Here is a 22,855-nt window from a genome sequence, read left to right as displayed (position 1 = left end):
TTTTATTTCTCTTCTAGACTTGACTAATGTTTTACTTGATATATATTGTTTTCAATTGATTGGAGAAATGCTTCATTTTTGCCTATGCTTTTTGACCCTTTAGAATATAGGGAGGAAATTGCCTGTGTTTCATGAAGATTTGTTTTTCAGGGGGGATGTTGGCTAGCACATTGCTTTTTCTTTATACCTTTAGATAACTTGAACTATATTAATATGTAGTTTCTTATTTGTAGGGGCATGTTGCATGCAATTGGAAGCCCTTGGGTTTCTATTATATTGTGTATCCGTATTATAAATGTACTCTCCTTTTTAAGAATGGCAAGTTAGAATTTTTGTCAGGCTTATTAACTAGTCATATTTTAATAATATTGAAAATGACCAACTGTTGATTCTAGAGAGCTGAACATCGTAAAAGCTAGAAGACAGGACATTTGAATATTATTGCTATTGCTTGCCAGAGTAACCCAGACTGGTAGTATACTTAAGGTGACTTTTTTAAAAGACTGAAATTTCCAACTCTGTACCGAACTTTTTCTTTCCATTTAGCAAAACAATTAGTAATAGATTTTGACTAGCTCTGAAGAATAAACACGTTGCAAAGTGTTGCCAATGTAGTTTCCAATAAATTGACCATAAAAGCAGCAGTCTATTTTTTTATTCTAGGTGGCTTCTTACAAAGATTCTTTAGATACTTAGTAAAAGATTATTTATAGCTTTTATGTTTAGGAGAGCATTTAAGATTAATGTATTTTATTTTTTATGTACCATCATACAGTCAATATATTAAAAGAAATTATAGCCAAAAACTTAACATACATAAGTATTAAGGTGTCAAATGCCTATTTTTACTCATCTTACAGATTTTGTAGGAACAATGAAAATTAACTTAGGCATTATGAGCTTCAAGTTTACCAGCCTTGAGATGATGACTGAGATACCAAAAAAGAAATGCATCTGTGGAGGTAGGACTATTTTAAAAGGAAAATCATACACACAGTATTTTAGTATTGTCACTATTTATAGCCTGCAATAAGAAGGAAAGGTAAAACAACACTGCATGCTGAGTTATAAAAAGTCTAGTTAAAGTTCATTTATTTAATTATGTCCATGGTGTTCTGGTAGGCCAGGATGTGGTACCATCATAGAAATTTTATTTTCTTCATGAAAAACTGAATATTAACAGAGCATCATTAACATCTGTTGATAACTAAACACAAATAAATCTCAAAAGTTATTTTGTACTCAAGATATGTTATACTTTTGGGAATAAAAACTGTGGCAGAGTCTTTTGTGAGGCTATACTTTCTGATTTTTTCCCAATTATATTAAGTTTCTACAAATAATCATAATATAATCTATAGACTGTTTCAACTATTTAAATAGTTGAAATATTTATTCCCAGTTTTTCAAGTTACATAAAAGCATTAATCAAATTATCCACTTAGCCTCATTCAGTCGTTATTTCTACAGAAAACTTAATTCTATTTTATTTCTATTTCTGGGATGAGAGACCTCTTACAGTATCAACAAAAAATAATGGCATTGTTAGTGAATTGGACATAACTGTTCTGGCTTCTAACTGGTATCCAGCCCTTTAAGGATTTCGGCAGTAGGAGATGGTGTTAGGTCACAGACTAAACATCTGGTGTCTCTCAACATCTATTTATGTGTTCATCTATTTATGTGTTGCAAACTAAACCAGCAGAAAAAGCTGACCTTCCCCCAAGATAACTTTCTTATGCAATGTTGGCTCACTATCTTACAGGGAATGTTGACATTACTAACTTTTCTTATATATAGAAATTCCATGTGTATTATTCTTATGAGATGAGTAATTTTCAGTACATGTTAATTTTTATATAGAATTGGAAATTTTTTTCCTGCCTTGTTTCTGTGAAGAACATTAAGTACAGTACAAGAACATTAAGTGCCCACCAAACAAAGAATTTATTGTTACTTTAAAAAAATATGTAAATTCTCATTTATACCATTTACCGAACATTCAAATTTAATAAGCATGTCAGCAAGATAAAGGGTATGTATAGGGCCTAGAATGTTAGTGAGTTTAACGAGGTCCCAAACTCTGGGTCTTAGCTTGTGGGTCCAAAAACCTTCATGTGTAGATGACTCTCAGAGATGCTAAGAAATATATAGAGCTTAGTAGGATTGGTTTTGAAGCCAGATTACCCAGTTTTGACTCTAGCTCTCCAACTTAAAGGCATGTATGCTCTTGGTCAACTGTTTAGCCTCTGTATACCTACTTCCCTCATCTGTAAGATGGTAATAGTAATGGAACTTACCTCGTTTAGTTCTGAAGATGTATATTATGTTAATAATTTATGAATGGGGTGTTTCAGTAATGAATGGGATGTTTCTTTCCAGAAACTAGCATTCTTATTCTCTTCTGTCTCCTTTCCTGGTATCACATTTCCTAAGAAGGTGAATTCTTATTCAGAAGATTACTTGGTGTATATAAAATGAAGAGTTTCTTAAAGAATATTTTATAGAAGCCCTGTCTTTAAATAGACCTGATTGTTCCTTTATACCAGATGTAGTATCTTTTCTCTCACTAGAGATGGTTTGTACTGAAGCTTTTCTTCCCTCCCTGCACCCTCACTGAAATCCATGTTTTAGATATGTATATGCTGGTTTATTGATGCCCTTTCACTGGTTTAATACTATTGATAAAGTTTCAAATAGTTTTACAATTGTGTTAGGCTAGGAAAACAGTACTTCTAATTATTGTATGTTAGTTTAACCTAAGTAAAAGCAATCCTATTTTCAAATTATTGATGGGTAGAGGAGCACCTTACTATTGATTGTAACAGGGACATTTAAAGGGCATGAGTATACTTCCTCAATTTTCTAGGGAAATTACATGTTGTACCTTTAAAAATATAAAAATATCAGCATGTACAAAAAAATGATCAAAGTGTGCAATATTAGCTGTGTTTTAGCTACATAAATTGTGACACAAGTGCTGGTTCTAAGTGCTGTGCAGTGGTGTGAAAACTAAAACTTCATCACCAAGATACAAAATTAAAACTAGGGAAGCAAATTACTGTAACTCAACTAACAATAATACTGCAAATTGCTGTTTTGTGGAGGAAGCTTTTTAGTTAAGGAAGAACTGTTTCCTTCTCTAACAAATTTAGGGGTATATATGAATAATGTCTGTCTACTCATGGATTTTATTATAAAATTATTAGTAAGATGTTTAGTGCTTTATAGCTAATGAAGTATTTTCACATGTCTCATCAATTTAACTCCCTAGAGGTAAACCAGGCATTTTACCCCAAAGAATCAACAGAAAACTTACATAAATGCCTGTGCTAAGATTGAAACCTAGATCTTACTAATTCTCAGCTTTTCTCCATTACAGTATACTTTCTTTCTCAGTTAGTCATGTGGTTTCTTTTATTTGAATAAGAAATTTAACTTCTCTTTTGTTTAAACTGTAGGGAAAGATGATGATAAATTTTTTTAAAAACCCTAAATTCTAGTAGTTCATGCAAGGAGATTAGGGCAGCTTCTTAATTGGAGTATTTAAGAGATTTTAAAGGGAGAGAGATCACTAAACACTTCTTTGGAGTGATTACAAAGAGAATCTATCAATTTTTTTTTCTTTTTCTGGGAAAGTTCTTAGGAAGAATCACTTGGCAAAACTAGTCTGCTGCTGCTGGGAGCAGTTGCCTTTCTAAAGAACCATGTACGTACCTTGATTCTTTGAGTCATGCACTGTTGTTGAGGTCACTGATCCTGTAATGACAGTCTCCTATGAAGGAAGTCAGTTCCAGATAGGTAGATAGGTAGGTAAGTAGGTAGGTTTTTAAACCAGGAGCAACTTTATACTTACACCCATTTGCAGTACTTCTCGGATGATAACCCCAAGTTTTACAATAACAATGAAAAGAAACATAGTTGCTGATGGCTGATCTGCCTCTATACAAAACTGGATCTTTTTCAGATACCAACTGTTTGGAATGAAAAAGAATAATTTATATGCACATTTTTGCTTATTGTACTTTTTATACTTACGGTTTTAACTTTGGATAAGTTTTGGCAGAGATAATTCATAGGAGTCTAACTCTAAAAAAAAAAGAGGTGGGGGGAGAAAGGACCTAGGACAATGAAATAATTGTTAGTTTGAAAGTGAGCCAGCTGGAATTTCACAATGTGAATTAATTATTATATAGTATATTTTTTCACCCTTATGTATTCCCTTGTTTGTTTTCTTTTCCTTCCCCTTCCTTACTCCCACCCCCCTCCTAACACCCACTATTCCCAATTCTCTGGATTTTTGAGTAAAATATGTGTGTAAGTGTTATTTTATGTCTTCATCAACATCATTTCCTATCTGGCAGGCTATTGTCCTTAGCAACAGCAGCAGAAACAAGCCCGGGGCTCAATGATTGCAAGAAAAAAGAATAATCCTTTTTAATGAAGAGGCTAACTACTCTTCTTGCCTGTCCCATTGCTATATAATGCCTACAGAATTGTTCAAATAGCAGTTATTAATGTCTGCTCATTTCTATAATGGCATTCACATGGTAAGCCTTCATATCAAGGCTACTCTGACAGAGTTTTACATTTGCTCTTTAAAATGCCTCATTAGAATATTATCCATCCCAGTAGAGAAATGCTCTCAATATATGCATCCACTTAACTTTTCAGCCCTAAGATATTTGGCTGATATTTGTTAATTTAAAACCTGTTCAGCTTTTCGCACCTGGGGAATTTGGAAAGAACAGTGCAGGAGTCATCCAAAATCAACACCACAATTTGATTTCTCTTTGAAAAAGATTAATGAAAAATGCAAACTAAAAGTCACTTTTAATAAGTTTAGCAAAAGAGAATGATTTTCTATAACTTTCAGTTTTCATATGAAAAGATTACATTTTCTCTTAAAGCATATGAACTAACAATAAAAATCTTCAGATGCTTATGAAAAGAAACTTGTTTTTTAAATAAAATTTGAATGAGAATATGGGAAATAGCAATGCCACTTAAAAACACTAGCCTTTTGTAAAAGAATTGTGATTGCCTGAAAATCAGTAGAAGAGGAAAATCTAAGCAAATCCATATTTAAAAATGCAGCATATAGATAAACATAACTAAAAAAAGAAAGCCTGAAGTTGCTAATTGAGATAATTTTATCTAGAAGAGTAAACCTAGTTATGATCAGAGCTGGTAAGTATTAGAGGTGAATCACTAATGCCCTGAGATGGTATGTACTAATGAGGCTCTAATGCCAGCTGCACAAAAATATCAAGTTTAAATTATCTTGAATGTTCAAAGCACTTTCAAATATAAAGTTTAGTAGAGATTTTTGTCTTCTAAGTGAGAATAGCGTACAGATAGGGCACCTGGAGGGACGTAAGGAGAGATTGTAAATTACAGCATCTAGTAGGAAAGGTGGCAGGATACCAAAGATGAACTTTCTGGACATCATTTATTTTACTTAGAGCTAATTCTGATCACAAAGTTCTTTTGTTGCAAGTTTTGATTATCTCCAGTAATTGTCTATTCAACAGATACACATGTACTGTCATCCAGAAAAGTCAAACAACCAGCTTCAGGTGTAATACGGCAGCTTCAGTGCCTTGCTATTCTTATGATTTCTAACAAATTATTTCCCTATATTCACTGCGCTGATTATTTTGAGGAGCTAGAATTTGCTATTGCAGGTGGCTCATGGAAGACCATGTCTGGAATTTAATACTTCTGGGATACTAGGCTAGAAATCAGAGTATATTAGGAAAAGGCACTAACTAGGAAGATGGAGGAAGATTAGAGAAGAGAAAACAATGGTGAGGAATGAACCTTCTATTTGTGTATTAGGTAAAAGAGATAATGATAAACTACCAGGATTACACAATGTAAATGGTAAGAAGGGCTTTTGAAATAGAAAGGGCAATCTGTAAGGGGAAAGTTTTGAGTTAAATAATTAACTATCTTAGCAAAATCTGGTAATATGGGAAAGGAAAAGCATTCCAAAGACTTCTTACCTAGGGAAGATGGGGTAAGAAGAAAAGAATAGGGAGGAAATGAAAGTATTCTAAAGGTCTTATTTTAATAGCTGAGGGTATAATGCAGTGGGGAGAGAGTTCTCAGGGAAATAGTTCTTACTTTGTTATCAAACAATGGTAGAGAAGAAGGTACTTGATTCTGAATTCAGGGACAAGGAAATAATTCTTAATGGGTATGAATTAGAGTAGAACTTCCAAATTATTAAGGAGAAAAACTGAATTAATAGCAATTTTATAAATTGGTAAAACTAAGGAAAAGAAAAATGCAAGGAATACAGTAATATAAACAATAAACATGACATATGATGGAGAATCATCCTGTATGCTTGCATGGGAGGATTTAATATTGTAAAATGTCATTTGTTATAAACATACACACTGCAAATGAATTTTTTTTTGAAATTAGATAAAACAGATCTGAAAAATTATATATATGAATGACTGGGAGGAGCCAGAAAATATTTTGAAAAAGGAAAAACAAGGGAAACTTGTCCTCCTAGATATCAAGGAAAGATATAAAACCATTTAAATTAAATCATTCTGGTATTGATAATAATATAAATAAAATAGATAATGGAAAAGAATTATGAATCCAGAATAGATCCAGAAATAGATAAAGGAGATACATATTTATATATCTATCTACCTACATTTTTTTCAGTAGGAAGAGATGAATTATTTAATAAATATAGCATATACAGTTGGTTACCCATCGAAAAGGAAATGAAACTAAAACCCCATCTTGTATCATGTACATAGAAATATATGACTAAGAAAATTCACAAATTTTGTTTGGCGAAAGTTACCATAAATAAAACTGAAGGACAAATAATAGAATTGAAAAAAAATTTTGCAAAGTGAAAAACAGAGGGCTAATATCTGTAATATACATGGAGCTCTTCCAATTTACCAAGCAGGAAGTATTAAAGAAAAAGTATTCAGTAACACTTGTTAAAAGTGGTAAGGCAGACTTTATTTAGGACCATCAAAATAGGTCTAGGGAGCACTGCAATAGGAATTTACAACGGAGGGGAGAGAGATTGGGCTAACTCTGAATAACAGCATGGGCAAGTAGGAATTTGTAGCGAAGGAGCAGGGTGGAGATCAGAGGTAGAAGACAACTAAGAGGGAAATAAAAGGAAGAGTCAGAGGGAGTCTGGGTAACCCAACCTAACAGGATCTTTGCTGAAGACAGGCCGGAGTGATTAGACAAGGAACCTGACCAGATATCGAGGGTGGAGGGTTCTGGTTAAACTGACTTAGCAGGGTTCTTGCTAAAACTGAATTTTACAAGGAAGTGCACAAATGGGCCTAGGAGAAGGTTCAGAAACCTGACTAAAGTTTTTGTCAAGCAAAGAAGTGTGAGAGATAATCCAACAGAAAAATGACAAAAAGGACAAAGAACGTGAAGAGGCAGCTCAAAGAAGAGTGAATCTAAATGACCAACATGCTTATAAAAAGATGCTCCAATTCAGTATTAGTCTGGGAAATGCACATTAAGATGAACAGTAAGATACGATTTACATTTACCAAATGTGTTAGCAGTAGGTGTATAAGATAACACTGATTGATGACAAGAATATAGGAAAAGGGTACTCAAATGTTGCTGAAAATTAAGTTTGTTGCAACATTTATGAAAATAAATTGAGTAAGAGACCAGAAATCTCACTCTTGGAGATATAACTTTTAGAAAAAAGCCAATGTTACATTAAAAAACATGTACAAGAATAGTTGTTGGAACATGGCTTTTGGTGGCAGAAAACTGGAATACACAGCAATAGACGAGTAGCCACAAAAATTGTTCTGTATACACTGAAATGTTGACATCCTGTTAGGCAGCCTTTAAAAAGGGTGAATTTAAGCTACATTGTAGACTTGGAGGAATTAAATGAGGTGGTGTTGGTAGTGTTAAAAAAAAAGATGTAGAGAGTATGAAATGTTTTTTAAAAAGACAAAAGCCCTATGTATGTTTATGTCTATGTATGTGTTCTGTGTGTGTGCAAATATTTGGACATGCAGAAGACACGAATGGTGCATACCATGTTTTATGTTGATGTGAGCTATCTCTAATGGGCTGGTTTGCATGAAGAGGAGGAGAGATGGAAGGAGGGGAGAGGTAAAGGCGAACTGAAAAAAGCAAAATATAAAAATGCTAAAGAAAAGTCAAGTATGTAATATGATCACATTCAGGGATTTATGTAAAATATATATACATATACCTGTATATACACACAAATCTAAAATAATTCAGGGAAGAACATCACAGAAGTCTTCCTCTGAAACTAAAAGTACCTTTCCTCTATTAATCATTGACACCAGGCCAGCCTCAGAGATCTTGAATCCTTAATGATTCTGCACAACATATCTTTCCTGAAGCTAACTAGTATTTGTGTTCTAGAAGAGTTAGCTGACATCACATGAATGAAGGATATGAAGGGCTCAAAACCTGACTTTTTCACTCTTCTCTTCAATTGCAATTTCACCTTCTCAGCTTCAAATTTCTTTCTTTAATCCTAAGTCACCAACCCCTGCAGAAATGCCAATTTTACGTAACTTTCAAACTCAGTCCAGTTGTTAAGGCTCCTGCTTGACAATTGCAAGTTGACCCACAATGATGGAAGGGGGCTATGCAGAAAAATAGAGATGTTTCAATTTGGAATTTATATGCTTTTCTTTAAGAACACTTTATAAATTTTGGACGTAGGCTAATACCATTTGTGCTAGAGTTCAGGTAATATTAATTATTAAGTACACTTTCAAGAACTAGTCTAGGCGAATAAACCAGCAGCTGTAAATCTCTTTTCAATGGAAAATATAGTATATTGCACACACAAAAGAAGCAATTTATAAATTAACTTTATGAAAACAGCCTGTTTGTAAATTGGGGACTATCTTGGTAAAATAATTTATAAACAATAAAGCTCATGTGCAAATGTTAAACATGTGGGTGATCCAATTTTGACTTGGTGATGATGGGCTTGGCTGTTAGGATTGACTAGAATTATCCTTCTTTGATCCTCACTGCTGCCTTTGAGATTATTCTGGAGCTCTCTACTAAGCCAAACTGACCAACCTTCCAAGGCAGACTGGACACCTCTTCTTCAGTCAAAGCTTTATTCATATTTGGTTATTACAGTTGTTACACTTATTTCTGCTGCAGAGCTTGGTTTGGAGATACTACCTTTATTTCCAGACCTAAATAGAAACCACAGCTTATAAAAGAGTGGAAGAGAAAGATAACATTTTTTGAGCATAAGATGTTTTAATCATTTCAGTAACTATGAAGTAGGTATTCAACATAAGGAAACAGTCCTTCACAGGTTAAGTAATTTTCCTTGCTTAGCATCAAGTTAAGTAGTGTAGTGTTTTTAAAATATATAGTAATTTCCTGAGTTTTAACTTTAAGTGTACTGTATATACCAAACAGTTCATAAAGCAGAAGTGTTTGCTGTTGAATGTCCACAAAATGAATGCACTATATGAAACCAGCTTCCAGATCAAGATATATAACATTACTGACACATTGTAAAATGACTATAACTCAATAAAAAAAAGTTTATATATATTAAAAAAAAAGAAATATAACATTACCGGAATCTCAGAAGCTGCCTTGGTTTGTGCTTTTACTATCTCCTCCCCAAGGGTAACTACTCTTCCGACTTCCAACACTTCTCACATCAGAATAGTTTAAATTACATAAGTTTCGACTATAGTGTGAAATTTATACAAATGGAATCATAGAGTATGTACTCTTTTATGTCTGGCTTCTTTCAACATTATGTTTGGGTAATTCCTTTATTACCTGCAGTAGTAGTTTGCTCATTTTCATTATGGTATAATATTCCATTGTGTAAATATACTACAATTTCCTTATCCAATGTACTATTAATGGACATTTGGGTAATTTCCAGTTTTTAGCTTTTATGAATAGTACTGCTGTGAACATTCTTGTACATTCAAGTCTTTTAATGTACAAATATATATATTTCTGTTGGATACACTTAGGAGTGTGATTACTGTGTCATAAGATTTGCCTTAGAATCTTGAATCCTATATGTTATTTTTAGCTGCTGAACAGTTTTCCCAAGTGGAAATACCAAGTACAGTCTCACTGACAGCATATGGGAATTCTGATGGTCCATAGCCATGCTAACAGGCATTTTTGAAACTGGGTTGCTGACTGTAAAACCCAATGCCCTTTTCCTTTTACCTAAATTTTATTTAAAAGTAATAACTTGGTAACAATTTTCTTTTATAAATTCTATGATTCTCTCTAAGATTTTTAGTCTTTGTTCATTAAGCGAGCTTCGGTTTTTATACTGGAAAATATACCTGTGCTGAATAGAATTTAGTAGGGTTAGCAGTGTATCAGAGGCCTCATGTAAGTATTCATCTTCATTGAACCCAGCCTCTTCTATTTTTTCTGCGTGGGTGAAAAGAATGGCAGTGTAATTCTTCCAGGCATGTCCCAGAAGTTCCTGAAAGAGAGAAGAAGTTAAACGGCTATTTGCCTTGGACTATATTTCTCAAAAAATGAGCAAAGAAGTTACTATGTTTTAACATAGTCAACAGATATATACCTCATTATGGTTCTAAAAGCTGATATATATAATGGAAAGTGAAGATGGGGTCAAATAATGTAAGCAAATGGAGAGAGGTGGGTGGACTTTCTTTAAAAAAGGGTTTAGGTTGCCATTTTATTTTTGCTGTTATAACTCATGTATATACAACTACAAAACTGCATTATATCAATGGTGCATATGATATAATTACATTTATAACATTCAGCAATCATTTATACTTGCCTGTCAACCTGAATCTGTTAGACCACTGAATTCCTTTAAGTCAGAAGACCTTGCCCAAGGGAAACGTCATGTCTTTTTTTGTAGGGATGGTGTCATCATCACTAAAAGCATTTTCTAACAATTTGTAATTACATAATCTGGTTAGTCTATTGATTAGTCAGATGACATGGAAATGCCAGGATCAAAATACATTTGGTAATTTGGAACAACTACAGAATATTACTGTGATTTGTGTCCTGATCACATGCCTAGAATCAAACCCAATTTATCCAATGACTTCCTCTAATGTAGGTGAAAAACACTAAAGACTGGTATTCCTTTGTTTAGTAATATGTAGAAGTTGGTTATGTAATAAATTCTTGTTTGATTAGTGAAAATAAGCTGACATAAAGCAGAAGTAATAGCATGTGACAGATTGTTCACACAATGTGGAAGGCACCTAGAAATAACCAGTTAACTTTTTTGAATATTTCCAAAGTTATATGAAATCATGACAATGGGACAATAAAATTCCCTCCATTCCAAACACTTCCATGATAAAAATATTTCTAAAACTGCTACCAGTTCATAATAGCAAGAAAAGTACAAAACACTTAGTAATAAACATAACAAGAAATATTCAGAACCTCTAATAACTAGAAGAAAAAAGAGAGAACAACTCACATTTAGTGCTGGCTATTATGCTACTCACTTTACGTGCTTCATCTCTTTTGAAGATCAACATGATGATTTGTGGGAGATACTAATATTATCTCCACTATGATATGGAAAAACTGATGCATAAGTTGACCACAAACCCACAGAGTATTAGCACAAACTCTAGTTTATAAAAATCTTGAAAAAATTGAAAAACAGTTTGGGAACTGGTTTGAATGTATATAACAAATGTAGGATTCATATTTATAATACTGAACAACTGAAAAAAAGATGGAAGAAGAGAAAAGGGAAAAGAAAGAAAAATGAAGGAAGGAAGCAGGAGGGAGGGAGGGAGGAAGGAGAATCAGGACATAGACATCTAATGTGAAAATATGGTAACTGTGGGACAATGTATTTAAAATTAGAAACATTTCAAAACCATAGTAACCAGTATAACTCTTAATACATTACATTATATATTACATTATACATCTTAATACATTACATTATAACTCTTAATTTTACCAGAACTCTTTATTTTCACATTCTCTTGACCATGACCTCTTTGAAGGCAAAGTCTATGTCTTTCTATATTAATCAAAAGCACTAGCACATTGTAAACTCTCAATAAATATCTGTTTAATTTGGAATTGAGACCCTGAGCATCATCTTAAATGGGGGTTTAGGGTTTTATTTAATAGTTTTAAGTCTTCAATTTTGAAATTTAATCTTTGAGACACAAAAATTGTACTTCCCTGTAAAACTCTTTTCTATAGTTCATTATCATGGATTTGCTTGTAGTCTGCAATTACTATTTTGTACTCAGAGGGACTCTCTCAAGGTATAGGTCCAAAACTTTTCCTTATATCTGTTCAAAATTTGTCTACGCCATAGAATAATTGTATATTTCTAGTTCCCCTAAAAATGCCCTGCTTCAAGAAAATCTGAATTGACATTTCAAGATCAACACATTAGGGAATAATAATTTTAGCAGAAAGATTCTAAACTTTACAATATAATTTTTCAAAGAGGTACTTTAATTGGCACATATTATGTGCCTTTAAAACACAAATTAGCATAATCTTAACCCAACTTTAAAGAACATTGCTCTTGTGTAAATCTAAGTATATGTGCAATGTCAACATCACATTTTAGCTAATAGTGATATAGCAAAATTAGCAGACCTCTTCAGAGTTTGTCATATGTGTTGTTTACTGTAACACATCTCTCATGGGAGAGAAGTCAGAGAACTGCAAAATAAATAAATGATGCTGTGGTTTGAATTGTATCCCCTTTCTCCAAATTGATAAGTACATCCTAACCTTCAGTACTTCAGAAGTGATTTTATTTGGAAATATGGTTATTGCAGATGCAATTGATTAAGATCATTAGGGTGAGGCTCTAATCCAGTATATCCTTATAAAACAGAAATTTGGACAAAGACATGAATACAGGGAGAATACCAGGTGAGCATAAAGACAGCCATCCATAAGCCAAGGAGAGAATCCTTAGACAGATCTTTCACTCACAGCCCTGAGAAGGAACTAACCCTGCTAACTTCTATTTTAGACATCTAACCTCCAAAACTGAGAGATGATAAGTTTATATTGCTTAAGCCACCCAGTTAGTGGTACTTTGTTATGGCAGCACTAGCAAATTGATCCAAATTGTTGAAAAATTTGTGAAGTGCTAAATATATCAGATCTAGGTTCTGGGAATAAGATTTCTGGGTCATTTACATCAGAATCACTCTAGATACTTGCTAAAAATGCATCAAAATCTTTAGGGATGGAGCCTCATAATGTGAATTTTAGACAGCACCCTCGATGATTTACTCCTGCAAATACTTATTGAGGGTCTACTTAGTTCCAGGGACAAGGAATGGAACAAAACGGATACCTTTCCTGCTCATATCTAGAAGAGCTTCTTGTTTACTATCTAAACTTAATGCTAAGGAAGAGAGACAGACAGGAAAATAAGACTTAATTTGTTGTAATCACAAGTGTTGTGATAGAAAATGTATTGGCACTATAGAGGCAGGTGTTTAGCTCAGTTTTGGGTGGTGGGGTGGAAAGTGAGGGTAAAGGGGAGGGGTCAGGAAAAGTTCCATGTGTGAGTTTATGCCTTAAGCATAGGAATTAACAAGGGAGTTATCAGGCAATAAAGATATACCAAGTAAAGAAAGTGAGCATTATTGGGAATTGTATAGTATTGGAATTTATTTCTATACAACTGTTGATTCTTTAGCACTCCTGTCTCTGAAAGTTTCTCATATTTAGAGCCAGACCTGATCCTCACCCAGTACATTATTGATGTGTTCACATTGATTGTCATAATCTTGAAATGTTTAATACAGGTTAATAAATAGCTACTACCCTTAACCCCTTGATCTACCCCCATACCTACTCCCTGGGTATTTGTTGATTGATGCATGAGCTATACTTGATTTTAAATATTTTAAAAACATCACCATAAAAAATCATGCTAAATAAACTGGCTCAAATGGTTCTCTCCTGGGTTATATATTATAACATGGAATTCTTCTCTTGCTAGGTTAGTGCTTATTACATTAAGTGGTATAACATTCACAGTGTGTTTTTATTTCCTAGCTTTCTGTATTGTAACATTAACGTGTTCCCTCTTTGTCTTCACCAGACATTTCCTATACTTTAAACCATAATATCATTCAGGAAAAATGAGTTAAAGCACCTAAGGATAATAGATTTGTAAGCTCGACACTGCTTACGAGTCCATGTGTTCAGCCACTGGGAAATTTTTACATGTTGATAATTATTTATGAAAGGATGCTCATGTCCTAAACTGTGAGAGAAATTGCACTTCTGAATTACTGCCAAAAATAGAAGAAAATGGTTGATTTAGCTTATATTCTTTAGATTGATTTTTGGCCGGAAAATAGTTGAATATTTGAAAGTAGTGTTGCTTGGTGTATAGTCATCATGTTAGTGGCCAAACATGTTCTCTATGGACCCAGAGAAAGAATATCCATGCTTGATTGATACCTCACATAAAAATCCAAAAGCAAGATAAGTTAATGTAAGTTATCTGGTGTTAATAATTTAAATATAGTACTAAGCTAGATGGAAATTTTACAATCAATCATGACTTGTTTGCTTTCAAAGTGCTAATGGGTATGAGTCCATCTAGTCCTTTTGGGACAACTAGTTAGGATATAAACTTTGTTTTCCAGGAATTATGTTCATTTTCCCAGGACCTCACCAGCCCTGCCCCATTTGTTTGTGGTTGATGAAATCATAGCATCTGGACTTTTTAGGGGGAAACTTTAAAAAAAGCCAACTATTACATCAACTGAGAAAAAAATTATCATGGATCAGGAGGACAATAAGGACCATTCTTTATATTTTATTCTATTCCCTAACTCTCTTCCCACTTAAAGCACCACATTTTCCTTCTTAGAGAGCCAAAGCAGAATGATAAGACCTCATTAGATCAGATTTAGAGAATATTCAACCTTAGAGATCATCTATCCAAATTGCCTTATTTTACAGATGAGGGTATTAAGGTCTTGTGATGTTAAATGGCTTGGCCAAAGCCACAGAGCTGATTATTGGCAGACCTGGGCCTGTAACAGAGATCCCCTGACTGCCAGGCCCATGTCCTTCTCACTAAATTGGGGCTTCTCAGTTTAACATCACTAAGCCAGTGAATTTTCTTCCCAGATTGTTTTCTGAATTAAGAAGGAAGTTCTTATAATTATAAATCAAGGCTGTGTAAATTTGATTTACTCTTACTTTTTTGTGATGCCTATCAAGATAGTTCCAAAGAAGGCTATAAGTAATATGTCTCAATTTTAGAGTAAGTCAGATACTAACAACAAAGTCATACTGACCATAAGTTAACATTTATTATGCACCTGTCATGTACCTATGTCTGAGTTAATTTACTATTATGTTAACATGACATTAATCCCCAAAGTAACCAAGTAAAGTAGACACTATTATCTTTCCCAATTTACCAATGAAAAGATTGAAGTTGGAGGAGTTAACTTGCCCAAGGTTACAAAACAAATAGCTAAGTAGGAACTTAAACAGGTATAATTTACTCCAGAAACCATGTTCTTAATCTCTATAATAAGTTGCTCATATCTAGTAATTCATTTAAATAGGTACTCATAACAATCTGGGTAGTGATGATGACAATAAAAACAATAATAGTAATGGCAGTTTTCTTCAAACCTACTGTGAATCTGTTCTAAGTCAGGCACAATGCCAAGCACATTGCATTTATTAAATATAACCCTCAGAACTCTTTAACATAGGTAAATTATCCCCATTTTATAAGTAAGGAACTGCAGCCAAGAAAGTCTTAGTAACATAGTCATATACCTAGAATTGTAACAGGCTTATTTTTCAACTAAATTATATTGAATAGCTAAGTTCGCGATCTTTGTTTGGTATGTTCAGGCCCTGCGTTGGCCTTTCTGAACCTTTTATGTGCATACCTACCTATAACATCAACAGTCGAATTGTTCATTCAAAATCAAAAATACATGCTTGAAGCCTGATTGTTTACAGCAATAATATGCACATGATACCATGATTGTGGGAAAAATTTAGTCAGTTCCTGGATTCAATTCCTAGTGCAGTTTGGCTGCATGCTAGCACTTTCTTTAAGGTGACTTTATCATAGATGCTCTGATTCATTATTTGGGGATTTTTAAAATAATATTCAAATGATAGGTAACTTTCAGATTTATTCCCCAGTTTTGGAGAGATGACTTGTATCTCCACCTTTTTGCTGTAAATTAATGAAGGCCTAACATAAATAAAGAAAAAGAGATAGTTTGAGGAAATGTTTCATTTGTCCCAGCTGGCAGCTTATAACCCCTCTATAAAATACCTTAGAGCACAAATTGGGAGATATTTAAGGAGACAGCAGAGAAGCACAGGAAAGAAGATGTCACTTCTCCAGCAGTTGACCTTGAAGGATTCCTTCAGTGAAAGGCATCAGTGCCCCCAGAAAGGGGGAAAGGAAAAAGGAGAAGGCAGATGTTCTCTTCCCTATTTCACATGAGCCAGGAAGAAAAAGAAATCCAGGGTGTGTCTGGAAACAGAGGACCTTAACAGCTAGCTCTTGCTCCTTCCTAACAGCTGCTGGTCCTGTTGAATATTCAGACATTCTGCAGCTGCTCCCAATCTGTGAGCACATCCAGATGGCTGCCACCAGTATCTGAGGCACCTTCAGAAAAAAGGTCATAAACAGCCAGCCTGTGCTTAGGCAATCTTCACCCAGAGATCAAGGTGTAAGCCCAGAGTAGGACTGTGGTGCCTCTCGGGTCGTGGCCTCTCTGAGGATTACTAAATCTTGGCTGCTGAGTTCTCCTGGGAGAGAGAAGTTATTTATTCTCGAAAAAAATATCTGGATCCGAGTTTTGCCCTAGCCCATCTCCTCTCTGCGTTCAACTTCTGAATTGGACACTGACTTAAGGAAGGCAGCTGTAAAAGAAGAAGGCTGCACGCCAAATACCATTTAAAAGGATCAGAGACATGTATGAATCAAACTTACTTGTATAAAAAAACAGTGGATTAGAATATTGTTCTATATCCTAAAACTGGAAAAATCTATTTTCAAAATGTATGTCTTTTAAAATAATCCTCTTTGGCTGAGCATAGGACCAGCAGAAAGAAAAATCTGGAGACATATGGAGAGAGTCAGGTTAGTTTTTGAGAAATATTTATGCACTTACTGAATTACATCCATCCGTAGCTTAAGCTAAATGTCTATTTAATAGCAGCTTTAAATGGATTTTTTAAACGTTTTAAAAATTACACTGACAGCATGGTTGTAGGCCTTTGCCCCCCACTTGATTTCTATGAAAAATGTTGTTTGAAATTCAGGCTTTAATAGATTGGGGGAGGTTTATGGTCTTTCTTAGATTTCACATTGTTTCTTAATTGCAATCATCTTCTCTTCTTTGCTTTTGTACAGCATGTCCTTGATTTTTCAGGAGTTGGATGATGAGGATTTTTTTTATACTCTTGTCACCCTAATTTTTTCCACTAGTTTCTTGTGATTACACATATGGCTTTTTTTTTTTTTTCATTTTTAGAAACATACACAGTCACTGAAAACAAAATGTGTCTGTCATTTAGGACAATCTTATGGCTTTACTAAAGGAAAATATTTTTCTTTAAAGCAGAATATACTATCTTTCTAAGTATAATAGATTCTACATCAACATAATCAGAGGTTGGATCAAAAGAAGAGTAACATTTATACAAATTCATTTTGGATGAAAAATGTCTGCTCTGTTCTTCATGTAACTTAACCATGGAGCTTCTAGTAGAGATAAGTTCTCTTAGATCAGTGACATAATGAGATGACTGAGTAATACTAGTGAAGTCTAGCAGTTAAATTTGGGTGGCCCCAGACTGGAGAATCAAGAAACTGAATAGATTGGAGCAGCTTAATCAGCGGCTTCCAGGAACTTTTGGTCCTACATGGGCCTTATTCGTATATGTATGTGTACTGAGTGCAGCTGCTATTCCCTCCGTGTCCTAGCTGCTTTCATACTCAGGACCTTTCCCCTCTGCCCAGCTCCTCTCCAAGACTGATTAAATAAGCTTCCAACTTAGTGACTTAAAATAAATGAACAAACAAACAGGGATGAACTACGGGGCAAAGGTGAGCATGTGATATTTTTGCTCACTCTAAGTTCCCTGCAATCTTCTCATGGCTGGGATAGAGCAGTTTGTGAACCCACAGATAATGAGGCAAGCAGAGCTTCTGAAATTCCTGATTTCTTTCCTATAAGTAAAATATAAATCTCCCCTGAATGTTTACCATGGTTTAAGTCTCAGCGATGCCTCCTTTCCCCCTAGTCATACATAATACTATTTTGGCAGTTAATGCATTGTCTTATACTTACTTATCTATTTGTCTCTTCTAGAATGTGAGCTTTTGGAGGGCAGGGCTCATATATTATTCACCAGTCATTTGTCTCTGTGCAGGATTCTGTTCAATGACTGAATCAGTGTGTAAACCCCCATTTGTTGGTGAACTGTAAGAGATTATCCCTTGATGTTGAATGGATGAAAGTCAGGATTTTAGTTCAGTTGTTCTAAAGCTCGACTGTTTTACAGAAATATATGGGGATTTTGTGCAAATACAAATATGCTAGCTCCACTCATGAGATTCTGTTTCAGCAGGGCCTGGATGAAATTGCATTTTTAACAAGCAGCTCAGTTGATTCTGATGTAGATAGCCTCAGACCACATTTACAAACTTAATCAGATTCACAGTTCCTAGGGGTTTGAGACTTAGTTAACCTCTAAAGTTCAGTATCTCTCTCTCTCTCTCTCTCGCTCTCTCGCTCTCTTTGTTTTTTTTTCTTCTATGACCCAGTTGTAAAATGACTGACTGAATTTCTTAAAGGAAATTGTAAAAATAACTCCTGGTGGGAAAATCAAGGATTTTTGCCAGTTATTTCTGTGTGATTGCTTTTTAAAAATGAATTGTTTCAAACGTTCTTTAAACCAGTCTTTGAACCAGTTTTCCATAGTTCTTTCCAATTAAGACAATATCCTTCAAATGGGAATAATGTCATTAGTGTAACTGCCTCTTTGTATTACCTGGATCATCTGGACTGGGGAAGATTCTTCCTGTCCACAGAGAGGCACGTCTGCCCTCTGGACCAGCAGTGCAAGATGGAGACCCTCTTGCCCGAAGTGATGTGCCAGGGCCTCCCTGACCTCCTGTTTCACATGCTTCTCGCTCAGCTTGCTGTGCGGATAACCTGGAGTATCCAACACCCGGATCTGCAGGGTTATCTCTTGTCCCCCTCGGCGCATGAAGCCCCGGAGGTGACAACTGCGGCCCAGACTACAATCTTTGGTCACAGAACATGGAGCAAAGCTGCTGTGGAAGTCAGTGCTTCCCAGAAGAATGTTTCCAGCAGAACTTTTTCCACTTTGAGTCATGCCAAAGAGGGCCAAGTTGATGGTCATCTTGCTGGAGTCCATCATGGCTGTGGGTAAACAAAGGTTCAGCATAAACAGTCAGGCTTCTACACTCACCGACAATGTAAGTCTTCTTACCTGGCCTTGAGCACTCCAGGTATGGCCTTTGATATGCTTCCCCCTCATTCTTGGTGCCTAAAGCATGGAGGAACACTCCACTCAAGTGGGGATCCCCCAGTGAAAGAGGGAAAATGGAAATAATATTAGTTTGCAGTGAAAGGAGAGAGAAATCAAATACAGATAAGAAAAGGGAGGAGGAAGCAATCATTGCAGGAAAATGAGAAAAAAAATCACATGAAGATAATGTAAACCATATTTAGGAGGAATATGTCAACTCATCAATGTGATAGGTGAGTTGGTTTAGGAATGGGTGCTGCTGTTCCTCAGTTCAGGAACAAAGGTAGCAGCAGTGTTTGAAAATTATGCATTCCTGGAGGAGAAGCAGGAACAGTACAGTGGAAAAAACAGTCCCTTTTGTATTTTAAACAACCCCCAGCCTCCACACCCCTTGAATACACAAGTGGCATCTGCAAAAACCATCTTTCCTGACTTCCTGAATGCTTCTCTCCTGTGAAAGATGAATAATATTAAAGGAAGACTTCTGTTTCTGTTTACTCATTTTTTTTAACAATAAGGCAACATTCTGATGAAAATGAGAACTACTTGCAATTTCTGTTATGAAATAACATGGTTCACCATAGTAAAACATTGACTCTTTAATGAAGAAAAGTGAAGCCCAGCTATACTGTGCAGTTCAGTTAGGAGGGAGGAGAACCTTGGGAGACTCTATTCCCTTTACAACACCCCTGCAATGTAGTTAATTTTTTGTACAGAAATAACCCCTTTATAGCATTTTAAGGTTGTCAGTAATTTTCATTAGATCAATAAGGCAGAGCTACTGGCCAATTGCCAAATGTACTCAATCTGCTGTTTCAAAAATAAAGATATTTAATAGCCATATATATTATTTTTTGCTTATAACTTATACTTTTACTGTAAAGGTTTATGTACCTCTGGACTTTCTTGTCCTCTAAGGCCCTAACTACAATCTTTCCAGACCCTAATATGAGTATCTTGAAGGAAACTCACACCCTCATTTAAAAGATTTTCATTTTAGGGGTCCCTGAAGGTGACCCCGGATCTCCCAGCTCATTTGCTGTATTAGCTGCACCATAGTCACTCAGATTCCTTTTTACTCCTGAATTAAACAATGATTTTTTTTTCAAGAATTAATTATAGAACCCCAACCGATTTGCTGTGTTTCACATACCTTTTCCAGTCTTAAAAATGCTTTCTCTACAAAGGCTTCCCTCGAGCTGATATAGTTGTTCTTTGATATGAACTTCAACCTTCTGACAGTGTCTTTGTACCACTCTGAGACTGATACTGTATGTATTTTATTTAGTTAATCTATTACCAGAATCCTTTCTACAAATGGTTAGTTGTCTTCCTTTAATCAACGCTGACTTTTTTATGACAGACGTGTAATTTCAATAATTACTTCCTGAAACTTCCTTTTTCAAATTAACTTCTTTGTTTTAGGGCGTTGCTAATAGGTAACAATTTATCTTATAGCCTAAAGAAATGCAAGATTGGCAAGTGTAAATAGAAATTAGACATTTGAAAACAATAGTCATAATTTTTCCATTGTAGCTGACATATTAGTACTTCCTGAAAAAGTTTCAACAAATAGACATGTACATGCAATAAATATTGAGTTCATAACAGTATTTAGTTATAAATTCAAAAACTCTAAGAAAACTCTTGGCTATTTCCATAGAATTGAGTTTTATTATTTTGATGTGATCACTAGCATAATTGTATCAGTACATTCAGTTTCCATATCAATTAATAATAGCGTCTTTCAGAAAAGGAGTACAATTAACTGTAATTTAAGGCCAAATACGTTTTGTTTAACATTGAGGTTTTGTTTTGTTATTAAAAGCTTATATTTGATTTTTTTCCTACTTCTTAGTATATAACCCATATTTTCCAATATACTTTCTGAGTGTGTAAGATGTAGAAACCTTCATATGGTTACATTCTGGTTCATATTCTCCTGTACCTCTCAAAAAGTCTGTGAAGTATGTCTTTCTGTGTGAAGGAATCTTGGAGACATCTGGAATGCCTTATGACTTCATGGGCAGAAAGTTAAAAAAATCTTCCTGTGTGGATATGAAAAGGAAAACACAAACGGGATTCATTCATCTGACAAGCACATTTGGCTTTCTTGAATGAAGCAGAAAGAACCTCCCCCAGGTGGCAGTAGCAGCCTGTTTCCTAAGAAGTGATTTTGAACCAGAATTTATTTTCATTTTCTTCCTCAAACCATAAATTGACATTCTTCAACTAGGCAGTTCACATCAACACATATTAATTGTGTGGAAGATCTTTTGAATAAAGGCACAACTAAGCCTTCTTTGTCCATTATAGAAAGTGACAAGTGTAGAAGGTCCTTAGTTTTCAAAGCATTCTCTTTGAAATCATAGTTTAAATCATTTGCTGAATGCAACAGTTGATGGTTTAAAAAATAAGGTTCAGAGTTCACAGGTTTGGTGAAAATTTCCAGAGAGACTGTAGAATCTAAAAATAATTTTCAACAGGTTTAATGAAAGTTTTAGATCTGAGTTAATTTAGCGATCCTATAGAAGGGTAATGTATTGATATTAGATAATGTTTAATGATTGATACTCATTCTTTTAGAATCAGGGTGAAAAAACAACTTGAAATATTACTTTCACTCCTTTGAGTAACTTGGCTAAACACAGTGTAGCAGGGATAACTTTAACAGCTGGCTTTAGAATTTTTCTGAGAAAGGAAACTGTCTTTGAGAAAATAGTTTGATTAGCTACTTGAGGTAGAAACAGGGATCCTGAGAGCATGAGCCAAGCTCATTAACAATGGTAGCCAAACTGCTGGGGATGAGGGAAGATCCAAGAAAGGAGTAGAGAAGAGCAGGATCTATACAGGATGAGGGAGGGAGGGAGGGAAAAAGGGAGAGAGGGATAGAAAAGAGGGAAGAGGAGGAAGAGAAGAGGAGGAGGAGAGTATAAGAACTATAACATTAGAACATGAGAGGAAGCTGAATCTCCCCCATGTGGAAATGGCTAAGGGACCACGTTAGAGCAGAGATAGCTAATGTTCAGTTTTAATTTTTCACATTTCTGAGATGTAAAGCCAGCCATTTCACAATTACCTTGTATGAAGGTGGATTTTTATTTGCACTTTGGTTTTGGTCATTGTTAACATTTTGCTTTATTTTATTTTATTTTATTTTAATGGTAATTAAAATTTGATGGGAAAGGCCTGAGGTCCACCCAAGGTTAGCAAAGGACAAGGACCACAAAAGTTGGAGATTATAAAATGACATCTGATCTGAATCAGGAGA

General features: G+C 34.8%; 2 protein-coding genes across 3 annotated transcripts in view; one reads left to right on the top strand and one right to left on the bottom strand.

The window, feature by feature from the left end:
* Positions 1–784: 784 nt before the first annotated feature.
* LOC123616494 (uncharacterized) overlaps positions 785–22,855 on the top strand; it is a 436,127-nt gene continuing 414,056 nt past the window's right edge. For both annotated transcript variants that reach the window (XM_074342758.1, XM_074342761.1), the window contains exon 1: positions 785–962. In XM_074342758.1, the coding sequence (XP_074198859.1) occupies positions 836–962 (127 nt within the window). In that variant the 5' untranslated portion in view covers positions 785–835. The remainder of the gene's footprint in view (positions 963–22,855) is intronic.
* Positions 10,171–22,065, bottom strand: GIMD1 (GIMAP family P-loop NTPase domain containing 1). Its single transcript, XM_010953631.3, has 3 exons — positions 20,738–22,065; positions 19,081–19,475; positions 10,171–10,507 (listed from the first exon to the last, which is right to left on the bottom strand). The coding sequence occupies exons 2-3, from the start codon at positions 19,471–19,473 to the stop codon at positions 10,247–10,249; spliced, it is 654 nt and encodes a 217-aa protein (XP_010951933.1). The 5' UTR covers positions 19,474–19,475; positions 20,738–22,065; the 3' UTR covers positions 10,171–10,246.

This window comes from Camelus bactrianus, chromosome 2, assembly GCF_048773025.1.
Source record: "Camelus bactrianus isolate YW-2024 breed Bactrian camel chromosome 2, ASM4877302v1, whole genome shotgun sequence".
NCBI classification, from domain to species: Eukaryota; Metazoa; Chordata; class Mammalia; order Artiodactyla; family Camelidae; genus Camelus; species Camelus bactrianus.
This window is presented reverse-complemented; position numbering and strand designations above follow the sequence as displayed.